The 12,382-nt window shown below is 35.9% G+C and overlaps 2 protein-coding genes across 2 annotated transcripts in view; both read left to right on the top strand.

Moving 5' to 3' along the window:
- The first annotated feature begins 911 nt into the window (after positions 1-911).
- On the top strand, positions 912-3,572 carry ndufa12 (NADH:ubiquinone oxidoreductase subunit A12). Its single transcript, XM_023274182.3, has 4 exons — positions 912-1,049; positions 1,841-1,926; positions 2,919-3,006; positions 3,297-3,572. Exons 1-4 carry the CDS (start codon positions 961-963, stop codon positions 3,475-3,477), a joined length of 444 nt encoding a protein of 147 aa, XP_023129950.1. The 5' UTR covers positions 912-960; the 3' UTR covers positions 3,478-3,572.
- Positions 3,573-11,641: 8,069 nt separating this feature from the next.
- tmcc3 (transmembrane and coiled-coil domain family 3) overlaps positions 11,642-12,382 on the top strand; it is a 61,583-nt gene continuing 60,842 nt past the window's right edge. The window contains exon 1 of the mRNA XM_055006742.1: positions 11,642-11,945. Within this exon, the coding sequence (XP_054862717.1) occupies positions 11,901-11,945 (45 nt within the window). The 5' untranslated portion in view covers positions 11,642-11,900. The remainder of the gene's footprint in view (positions 11,946-12,382) is intronic.

Below are 12,382 nucleotides of genomic sequence, written 5' to 3'. Positions count from 1 at the left end.
TGCAGTTCTGTGGCTTCATGCTCTATTTCCCTCTTTTCTCCCTCAGCAGTGACCGGTTAGATCCAGTCTCTTGGGCAGTAGAGGAGTGCATCGTGCTGACAAACTGCTTTAATTAAAAAACAAGAGTTCACCCATGTGTCAGCTCGAGTGTCCTTGAGCAACCTGAGGAACACTTGAAGGGTTTCTTGCTGAATTCGATTATTTAGCTGTTCATTTTCTGCTTTTATTATGTTAAATCGATGTGTGAGTCATGCTGAGAATGACTAGGAATGATATAGACACTGAATAGAAGCTGTAGCTTACAAAGCTGCTACTATGTACATTTCCTGCTTTTCAATCATATCAGGGTTATTACTTTTTAAAGGTTTATAGTGTTGTAGAGCAGAGCCTTATTAACCTTTAATGTTAATCTTGTTATTAACCTGCCTTTTTTTTGTTGCTTATTTTATTATTGTTTAGCTAAACAGAAGGTGGTTGTTAATAAATTAGGACTATTATTTAGTTGACATTTTAGTGATATCCAATCATTTTTTATCAGTAACTGATTGTTTTCATAATAAATAATTGTGGAATTTGTAAAGACATGATCAAAATGAACATATTAAACATTATTTTTTTAATTTTAAGAAAAATCTATCAAAGATATATCCCATGGACTTCAAAAGTCCCTCAATTATATATTGATGAAGCAATTTTTTTTAATGATTATTATTATTAATCACAATTAAATAATTTCAAGATTTTACTCTTCATTACTGAATATTATGAGTCTTTTGGTAAAAACCATGTTTAGTATCATATTAAAAGTAAATATTAAATGTGTATAATTGAATTTATTCGTGGTACACTTAAGCCATACAATACTCTTATTTCCATATGGAACTATAGCAACTAGTCTGGCGGTCGCCGGACCCGTTTAGACTACAGAACGGTCCGTCGTCGTAATCCTTCCGTCTAAAGATGGCGGAGTATGCAAACATCGTCCGAAGGGCTTTAGGGCAAATAGGAGGTCATGGAGGAGTCCGGGGCTTCTTTCTCCAGTTATTCAGGTCAGTTTATTAAGGTTTTATTGTCGTGCGTGTTTAGCTTCTAAAGATGGCAGCGAAATGTTTGATAAGACGGAAAAAAAGCTCTAAATGTGCGGCTGTATTTCAGGATAGCTTAGTTTAGCATGTAGATGCTAACAGTAAAGGACGCAGCAGAAGTTAAATAAATGATGTTAAATCTGTAAAACAGCTGCATAACAGAAAGAAACATGTGATACAGGTACATCCTTTCAGGTGGTGTGTGGTCGAAATGTCACGCCAAATAAAAAAAAAAAAAAAAAATCTGAATTACAGTCAGAGTTCAGTTTGATTGATTTTAGTCCCCTAGAACCCACTGGTGAAAAAATACAACATCAATTTTATTTTTAAAATTATATATATATATATATATATATATATATATATATATATATATATATATATATATATATATATATATACATATACATATATATTTTTTTTTTTTTTTTTAAACAAAAACAAATTATCTATATACATATATAATTTATTTTTAATCTTTTATTTTCTTTATTGTTTGCTATTTTTTGTATATTTGGGTTTATATATAGATATATATAAGAATTTCTTACATGGTTAAGCAACAAAGACATGTTTAATGACCTGTTACAAACTGTATTGAAGTGAATCTGACCTCGCAATGTTTGTTTACCTTAAATTGTTGATTCGTATCGCTTGGTTTTTAAAGGAAATGCAAAAATAATCTTGCATATTTTAACATGTAAGCAGTTTTTGTGACAAAAGCAACTAAATTTGATATTCTCATTTCTTGGCAGAGTGAATGACATCAAAACAGGCACTTTGATTGGTGTGGATAAATATGGGAATAAATACTATGAGGACAACAAGCACTACTTCTTTGGTGAGTTGAATTTCCTTATACCATAATAGAATTTGAAGAAATCACTAAAACACTCTAAACCAGGGGTGTCAAACACGCGGCCCGTGGGCCCAAAGCAGTCCTCCAGAGGGTCCAATCCGGCCCTCAAAGTGTAAAAATTTCAGAGAAGACATTAACTGCAGATTGTGAATTGGTAAAACTACAAATTTAAAATAATTTCTAGACCATGACAAGTTGTTTTGATCATGATTGTTTTTTGTCATTTTGTGTCTTATTTTTGTAATATTTTGTCTTGTTTTTATTGTTTTTTTTGTCTAACTTTTGTTGTTTATCTCTTCCTTTTGTTGTTTTGTTTTTTGTTTTTGTCGTTTTGTGTTTCGTTTTTGTTTGGCTTGTGTCTATTGCCTTATTTTTTGTCAGTTTGTGTTTCGCTTTATTTGTTGTTTTGTATATAATTTTTGTTGTTTTGTGTTTTTTTGTCTCACTTGTGTTGTTTGTCCATTTTTTTGTCTCTTTCTTGTTTTGTTTCGTGTCGTTTGTCTCTTTTTTTATCATTTTGTTTCTTGCTTTTGTCATTTTGTGTCTCATTTTTGTGATATTTTGTCTTGTGTTTGTTGTTTTTTTAAAGTAAAATACTATATTGTTCAGTTCCAGATATCTGTGACTAAATGTTGTGTTCCTTTGTCGACACTTGTAGTCACAGTTATAATGTGTAATTGATAAACTGAGGCATAATGTTGTTGACACTGAATTTATTTTTCTTCAGAAATTTCAGGTTGTTCATAATGTTTTGTAAAAAGATAGTTAATTGAATGTGAATATTTTCAGAATGTATTTTTTGCACTAAAACATAGAAAACATTTGGAGTTGTGGTTATTTATAGGTTATTATGCTGTGATTTTACTGGTTACTGGAAATTAGATTGGGCTGAATGTTGAACTGAACTGAGATGAGTTTGACACCCCTGCTTTAAATGCGTGTTTTTGAACAGTCTCTTGTGTGTTTGTGTTCAGGACGTCACCGCTGGGTGATCTACACCACAGAGATGAATGGAAAGAAGACCTTGTGGGAGGTGGATGGCAGCATGGTGCCAGCTGAATGGTGCGACAAGCAACTATGACAATGGGCCCTAGTTAGGAATGAACAGTTTTAACATCAAAGTATATACATTTAATAAAATCACAATTATCATGTTCATAATTTACTGTAGATACAATCATGGATATTCATGTGTTCACTGAATACAAACATCAACTGTCATCAAGCGTTGGAAGATGAGAATAAAGTCTGTAGTGGGCCCAGATTGTTTGATTATTATTCAATAGAATATCAAAGTTAAGTAGAAATGTAAATTGTTTCAGCCCTGATCTGTCCTCATGTTCGCTCCCCAGGCATCGCTGGCTGCACTGTATGACAGACGACCCTCCCACCACACATCCTCCAGAGCCCAAGAAGTTCCTCGCTGAGGTCCATCAGTTCAACGTGAGCGGCAGCCCACAGCAGTATGTGCCGTACCCCACCACCCGCAAGAAGATCCACGAGTGGGTTCCCCCTAAAGCTGGAGCCCAGTGAAGTCCGGCTTCACGCTTCATCTTCCACATTGTAAATTATGGTTTCTTGCCGCTGCATCCAATATGTCCTCAATAAAATGTCTTTACAGATGTTTACGATGGGTGTGAATTTAAATTGTAAATTTAAAAACGATACTAAAGATATATCACATTCAGTTTTTTGGAAATGGGTTTCAAATGAAAAAGAAATAATAATCAGACTCCCTGTAAACGTAACGCTTCAGTGAAGAGCTGGAAGAAGCAGATTTTAGTCAAGTTCATCTCCATAATTAGTCATTTAATAATGTGTTTTATAGTAAGGTGAAGTTGCATTTTGTTGTTTTTTTTTGCAAGGCTATAATCATTTTGTATGTAAATTAATTGGGCAAATATACACAATCGTTTTCCTGTCAGGGCTGCAGAGTGACTAGGTGGTTAGCACTGTTGCCTCACAGCCTGAAGATCCACGCTTTGTGTCTCAATCAGGACCTGGAACTTCAGATTGTGTGGTTGTGAAAATTACTTAATTCTATTTTCAATACAAGCTTTTCAGTCACTTTCATAATAAAATTTAGAAACCAAAGACACGTTTCTATATACAGTATTTACATTTATATGCAAGTCTGACTGTACACACAGGCTCCCCCCGGAGTTTTTGCCGTTTGGTTCCGTCCAGTAGGAGACCGTGCTAAGCAGTAACTATGGTAACAGCGAGGCTAGTAGAGGCTGCGGGAGTTTTTTGCCCCCCAAAAGCTCACTATGTCAGTGAAATCGGTCCTACAGAAAATATAAAATCAAGAGTGAAGTATTATAAGCTAGAACGATTTGTCCATATTTAATATATAGCTTTAATTATTTTAAATAGGTAGCAGTTTTTGCCGTTTGGTTCCGTCCAGTCGGAGACCGCGAAGCAGTAAGCACGGTAATAGTGGAGCTAGTAGAGGCTGAGAGTTGTGTTTGTAGAAAAGTTGTGCCGTTCACCGCAGTTTGAGGAATGAATAACCCATCACTGGTAATGGTATGACTTTAAAACTTCTTTGTAATTATAAGAGCTTAACAATATAACTATTTAAAATAGATTTAACATCAATATTATAAGTCGAAAGTAAGCTAACGTTAGTGTTAGCTTGACTTTACGCTAGTTAGCAGCTAAATTACTGTGTTGTTTTTATATCCAAACTATGTTTTTTACCCCCAAAAGCCCACTACATGAATGAAATCGGTCCTACAGCAGATATAAAATCAAGAGTGAAGTATTTTCAATGAAAACAGTTTCTTTAATATATAGTATGCTTTACCTACCTCAAATAGCAGTTTTTGCTCGCTAGTTAGCCAATATGAAGACCTTTTTATTAACATTTTCTTGTTCAATATTCATCTTAAATGCTAACGTGAACATTAATTTATACAGTGCAAAAATATATAAATGCAAAAATAATTTCTATCTATTCTTTTAAGGTAGGGAAATATGGATTTTAATTTGAACACATCAGTACTTTAGATAGATGTCATAAAACTACTGAACAACAACAGGCACTATACTAGAAATGATAATGTGCCAGCTGAAAATGGGATCATAGTCCAGAATTACTGCTTGTGGAATGTCTAACTTTTCCTGAAGGGCTTGGTGATTGATATTGGTGGACGTTTTTAGGGGGACAGGATCACGTTGTCAGGCATGTCATATATCCAGAGCATCATGTGGCAGGTTGTCTGTCTAAAATGAGTTCCTCTAATAACGTATATTGGAGCTGTGGATATTCCAGTGCCTGGCTATGACCCTGTCACGCCAGCATCCAGCATGCCAGCAGCTCATCATTCTCTTGTCATCTGTGGTATTTGAATAAAGCTGCATTTTAAGCTGACCTTTTATAGTTATGGGTCAGAGGAGTGTCTGTGTATAGTTGCCATACTGTTTGATCATTGTCCTTTAAAGCAGCACCTCACTAGAGTGTGAATGCTCAAGAATTAGTCACCATCTGAGCAGCTCTAACCCACAGTTGGGTACATTTAATCCTTTTCAAACCGCAGCAAAAGAAATGAGATTTTTAACTTTTGCTCAGTCATAAAAGAGGATCATTTGCATGCTTCTCGCATATATTTTTGTTCAGTGTGAGTGGTAAAAAGATACACACAGCTTTTATTTATTACGTGCATGTATTTGATGCATTTATCTCCGTTAGTTGTAAATAACCACCAGAAAACATTCCTAAATCATGCCCAATCCAAAAATGTAAATTAGATGTGTCTTCATTGAAATGTTCCACTGCTGACAGCCTCACATTCAATTCTTTCAATAGAGACACTTCAGGGTTGGAGAGGGTTAAAGAGAACAAAATTACACATTAAACTACATTCCTGCATCATGCTTTACAATATTCTGTATATAATGACAAGATTTTTCCAACTTTAAAACTTCTTAAGGTGTAACAAGTTTTTATCACCTGAGCAGATAAGTTAAGTTAAATTCAAAAAGAACATTTAGTGTGATAAATTCATAGCAGGGGTGTCAAACACACGGCCCATGGTCCAAAACCGGCCCTCCAGGGGGTCCAATCCAGCCCTCAAAGTGTAAAAATTACAGAGAAGACATTAACTGCAGATTGTAAATTTGTAAAACTATAAATTTAAAATAATTTTTAGACCATGACAAGTTTTGATCATAAAGTAAAATACTAGATTGCTCATTGTTCTTTTCTCATTTTGTGTCGCATTTTTGTAATATTTTGTCTTGTTTTGTTGTTTTTTTGTCTTTATTTTCCTGACTTTTCTCATTTTGTTTCTCATTTTTGTCATTTTGTGTTTGCTTTTTGTCTCATTTGTGTTCTTTGTCTTAATTTTTGTCATTTTGTTTCTCGCTTTTGTCGTTTTGTGTCTCATTTTTGTCATTTTGTGTCTCATTCATATTTTGTCTGATTTTTGTTGTTTTTTTAGAAGTAAAATACTTTATCATTCAGTTCCAGATACCTGTGACTAAATGTTCTGTTCTTTCATAGATAAACTGTGATCTGGAAGTTGTAATGTGGAAATGATAAACTGAGACATAATGTTGTTGAAATTGAATTTATTTTTCTTAACAAATTCCAGGTTGTTCATGATGTTTTGTAAAAAGACAGTTACATGAATGTGAACATTTTCAGAATGTACTTTTTTGCACTAAAACAAAGGAAACATTAGGAGTTGTGGTTATTTATAGGTTATTATGCTGTGATTTTAATGGTGTCTAAAGAGGAATTTGACACCCCTGGAATATAGGTTTGACGTGTTATTTTGAATACAGATCCCTTTGTTTTTGGACTTCAGCAGCATTCATTTTTTCATATTGTTAAAACCAAACATCATAAAAGGACTGTGAATCCAGACTAGTGTTTTGTGTTACAGTGAGCTTACAGCGAGGCATCTGTGTTGCATGTGTGTGTTAATCACTGCAGGATTACACTGAGCTGAGAGAAAGTTGCAGCATGCAGCATTTCACTCCGAGGCATGTAGAGATTCTCCAGAGCAGAGAGGGTGTGAGAAAGTGACCGGACATACAACACACTCCTGATCACCCAGTGCCAGAGTCCCTGTCAAATTCCAGCCAACGACTGCAGAAGAAGAGGTTTGTGTACTCGGTCATTTTTTCCACTCTTTGAATTATATCAGTGGATATTTGAGCATTTAAACCTCCACTCTAGAATATGTTTCATCTAATTTACATGTTGAATTTTCCACTAAGTGTCTGTTTTTGCATCTACATAGCTCCTGAATGCATCAGCATAATTTAGTAAAATAAGTTTTGAAACCAGCAGATTTTTATACGTTTGTCATTGTAGAACCAAATTAGTTTGTCATTTTATAAGTTGGTTGGTTCTGTGAAACAATATGAAAGTTTTGTGATATTGTAGAAGAAAACTGAATCACATCCTAAATATGCCATAACAGATTGAAAATGATGTTATGATAATGAGTGTTGGAGAAAAAAAATTCTTATATTGACAAGAAGCTTTGGATTTTTATAAATATTTTATTCATTTATCAATTTTGACAATAGACTGTCATTTTTATTATTTAGATTTTTTTTAAAAACAGTGCATTAAATGTGTGTTTCTTTGCATATTTTTAAAAAATGTTCAAATTTTGAGATATGTAATGTTGTGTTTGTTCACCAAAGCTGAACGAAAGCTATTTAAAAGTCTGGTATTTGGTCAAAGGTCTGTTAACCCTGTGAAACCCACTGTTGCAAAAATACAACATCAGTTTTATTTTTAAAAATTATTTTCTATTATTTATGTATAAATTTTTATTTTTATATATATATATATATATATATATATATATATATATATATATATATATATATATATATATATACATGTATTATGCATTTTTTTGTTTTATTTTCTTCAATTTTTGTTCATTCATTCATTCATTCATTCATTCATTCATTCATTCATTCATTCATTCATTTATTTTTATTTATATTATTATTATTATCTTATTTATATATATTTTATATATATATTTTTTTTTTTTTGCTAATTTATTTTTTTTGTTAATTTTTTTCTATATTTGGGTCTTACAGGGTTAAAGTGACGTCTCAAGTGTCAAGAAGATGCAGAAGATATATGTTTTATATATTTTATGTATATATATTTTACAAAAAATAATTATATATATGTATGTATGTATATGTATATATATACATATATATAGTTTATTTTATTTGTATTTTTTTATATATCTTTATATATATATTTATTTTGTTTTATTCTATTTTTTTTTTAAATTCTCTTGTTTTTTCTTTATTTGAGTCTTACAGGGTTAAAGTTAAAGTGACGTCTTCAGGAATCGTTCAAGCATCAGGAAGATATTTAAAGTTCATAGCATTTACTTTCCAGTACATGAGACCTTGTTTTAATAATTTCAGGACTGTTAAATGAGGAGACGCACTCTTTCATCCCTTTTTCCTCGAAGGGACAGTTTGGAAAAAGAAGCAGAAGGAAGTTACTGTAATGTAAGTTTCAGCTTTTTCTGTAATGGGGTTTAACGGCCCAGAGGGGGCGTCATTGCTTTTACGTCTAAGATCAGACTGAAAAGGCTTGTGGCATCCTCTTGAGTCAGCATTTCAGTGAACAACAATCCTGTTGAGTCTTTATTTAGACAAGCACAGAGAATGGAGGCGACATCTCATCCGAATCCTTGAAAATAATTAGGAACAATCAGCTGGAAGTGCGTTAACACATGACAACACGCCTGAGTGGCATTTCATGAGCTCTCCAAGCATTTCTGTTCAGTGAACGGTTCATTTGTTGTTCTTCTGTGTCTGTATCTCACATTCGCTGATAGCTGTTGTCTGATTCATCCTCTGCAGATGATCTGTCTCTCTGACTTTGTATTTTTGCTGATGCAGCTCTATATTGAAATGGCAGCTGGTGGTGATGCAGCTGAAAGAGGTTAAAGACAAGTCTGGCCCTGTTTCCTCTTCTTCGTGTCTCCTGCCAACTGTCACATCTTCTGTCTGTACCCACAGTCATCCCCTCCTCCTCCTCTGCCTCCTCTTTGTCGATTCTCCATCTCTTCTCCTTAATGTCATGTACTTTGCTTTTCTCTCCCTCCCCGTCTTCTCTTCTTGAATCATTCATGCCCGACTTCCTCCCATGAGTGGATTTGGCTCCTCGAGGAGCATGTGAGATCCTTGATGAGCATTTCCAGACTCCCGTTTTTATCTCTAATTCTTCAGATGTCGGCGGTGCTTAATGGGTCAGAGTCGCTGCCTTGGGTCTTTTATTTTTTAGACCTCTCCTCTGAGCGTTTTGCTTTTAAAATGCCCTAATTCTGTCCACCTCCCAGGAGTGTCACTGCACACAAGAGGGAGAAAATCTGAGCTTGAAAGAGGGAAAGTCAAACTGAAAGTGCAGTCTCCAGATGTTTTGGATTTTCTCCCTATCCGTAATGCTTTAATATTTCTGCACTGCAACCCCCAGAGATCACTTGTCAGTCAGCGTCTTCAGTGCTGGGATGTCTCCTACCTTCAGTTTTCTTTGTGACAATGTTTTTTCTGTCTCTGCTCCTAGTTCCTTCTCTGTTTGTTCTAAATTTGCTTTTGCTCAGTTTGTTAATTTTATCATTAACAGCGATGCTTTTCCTACTGCGACATACGTGTGTGTGTGTGTGTGTGTGTGTGTGTGTGTGTGTGTGTGTGTGTGTGTGTGTGTGTGTGTGTGTGTGTGTGTGTGTGTGTGTGTGTGTGTGTGTGTGTGTGTGTATTTTTTGCTCACTTTTTTCTATATGTGGGTCTTACAGGGTTAATGGTTTGGCTGCTGGTACAGTAAAACCCACTTGAGGAATGATTTCAATCGTGTGCTACTCAAGACATGAGTGCTGGTCTGTCAGAACATGACATGTTAATTAGAGACCTGTGGAGGTGCTGTGAGGAAGATTTTCTTATCTCTGGAAAGAGCCAGACAGGCTGCATCGTCCTTTTTAGTGTCTTTCTGCTAAGCTAAGCTAACTGAATGCTAGATCCAGCTAAATATTTATAATTCAAAGATGACGACGGTTTTGATCTTCTCAGACACAGAATCTAATCCATGCATTCCCCACAATGTCAACCAGTCCCTTAAACAGAGACACTACAGAAAACATTGTCACAGAAAGAAGAAATTCATGTGTTTAGAGGACTAATTTGAAGCCAGTAATTTGCAGCCCCAATCAACAGGGTTTCTAATTGTTTGTTCACCTCATCGAATTAGCAAAGTCAGTGGAAGGAGGACAAGGACAGCAGCCCTGAGCATGCTCAGTGTTGTCTACCAAATGTACAAGTCTCTCTTTTCATCATCTCTGGATCTGGTAAAATTGATTTTAAAGACCCCCTCTGGTGAAAATCGTTTTTTCAGGCCTGACATTTAACCTGCATGTATGCAGGATATATCCCATTTTCGAGTAATTTTGGACAATTTTGTTGTCATTTTCAACAAGTTTTATGTCAGCTTGGATCGTTTCTTATCATTTTGGATCATTTTTGTGTATTGGGAATAATTTTCAAGTCATTTAGGACAAATTTCATGTCATTCTGGACTCGTTTTCCGTAATTATAGATCATGTTCAAATAATTCTGAACAATTTATGAGTAATTTTGGACAAGTTCTGAGTCATTTTGGTCAATTTTTGAGTCATTTTCAACAAGTTTTATGTCAGCTTGGATTTTTTCTTGTCATTTCAGATCATTTTTGTGTCTTGGATACTTTTCGAGTCATTGAGGACAAATTGCATGTCATTCTGGACTAATTTTCCATAATTATGGATCATTTTCAAGTCATTTCAGACAATTTTCCAGTCATTTTGGACAAGTTTTGAGTCATCTCAACTTAATAAAAAGAACACAATCAAAACTATTTCTGAATCAGCTCATTTTATTATTGTTTAGCTAATTAAAAGATGGTTGTTATTTAATTCAGACGGTTATTTAGTTGAGCCATACAATGTATTTAAAGACAAATCTCTTGACTTTCCTTTGCGCAGGCTTTGAAAGACTTTGGAAATTGACTTTCACGGCACTGCGACATAAGATATATTAAACTGCTTACTCTCTGGTGGAATTGTTAATATTAAGAGATCAAACATAGTTTAAAATAACTCTTGTTTATAAGCCTTTAACTTGGCTGCATGACAGAGAGCAACACTGACCCATCTCCCTGATCCTTGCTTCTAAAGTATGCCTTTGAGCATGAAAGGCAGTGGGTGCAGAGTTCAGTGTCGGCCACATAAACACACACACACACACACACACACACACACACACACACCGACACACACACACACACAGGCTGTTATTACAGGCTGTTATCTGGCTCTGCAGATTAGTAGTGCTGTCAGAGTGTCCGTCCTGGAGAGTGCGTTCACCCCTCAGGGAGTGAGTCTGGCAGGAGATTCCTGCACTAACTCAACATTCCCACACTCATTCATTCCCTTAAATCCTCTCCTTCCTCCTCCTCTCTCTGAGTCCATCCTCTGCCTGCTCCCTCCTGATTGGCAGCGGAGCTTGTTGTTACCGTGTACGAAGTGTGCCCGGGCCAGTGGAGGGTGGCCGATAAAGATCAGAAAAAAAATCCCTGCCTGGACTCCTTCATTCCTTTTAAGGTGGTGTTTTCCCCTGAAGGGTGCAAGTGTGTGAGAACAGTAGAGAACAGGACGGCTTTGGAACGAGGCGGTGCAGTGCAGGTTGGGATGCGGAGTGGCTTTGGGTGCTACTGGTGTGAGTCTGATTGCTGCTGCTCACAGGAAGCACGAGATTTCACAATAAGAGGATTGCACGCAGGACTAGATAGACAGGCAGGCAGACAGTCGCCTCCTCCTCCCTCAGACGGCAGAACTTCAGAGTGGCAGGCAGAGAGAGCTGTGTGATGGGACTCGTGAAGCTGCTGTGGCCTGCACTTTGACCTCAGGCTGTGAGGAAGAGGAGGCATGAGGAAGAACTACAGTGCTATCCCGCTCATCTATGTGACAGAGGTAACACTTACACTTGTTACGTCTCTAAAATCTGTCCATCAGGAAGTCGCTTCTTCTGCTGTTTGTCTCCTGCATGAGTGAAATGATGCAAAAAGCAAAGTCACATGTGCGTTATTGCCCTTGTGAACTCCACATTTACAGTGCGTGAGTCATGTGGGGCATAGAAACTTGTTAATTATCACCAGGAAGGTGGTTTGTGGAGATCGGTGAAAATTTCTCAGTATAGCTGGTTCCGATTGCAAAGAAAAAGCTTGTTTTTTATCATCACAGCCGTGCAGTTAAGTGACTGTTTGCTGCAAGAGGTAATCAAGGAAGTTGATTTTTAGCAGCTACAGGTTGAGTCAGACAAGTTTCACCACATTCTTCTGTAAGTCTCTACATGCAATTGGCCTAAACAAACACCTAAGGAATTTCTGTAGCCAGCCTGAGATCATACA

The sequence above is a fragment of the Amphiprion ocellaris genome, chromosome 21 (assembly GCF_022539595.1).
Source record: "Amphiprion ocellaris isolate individual 3 ecotype Okinawa chromosome 21, ASM2253959v1, whole genome shotgun sequence".
NCBI lineage: Eukaryota > Metazoa > Chordata > Actinopteri > Pomacentridae > Amphiprion > Amphiprion ocellaris.
This window is presented reverse-complemented; position numbering and strand designations above follow the sequence as displayed.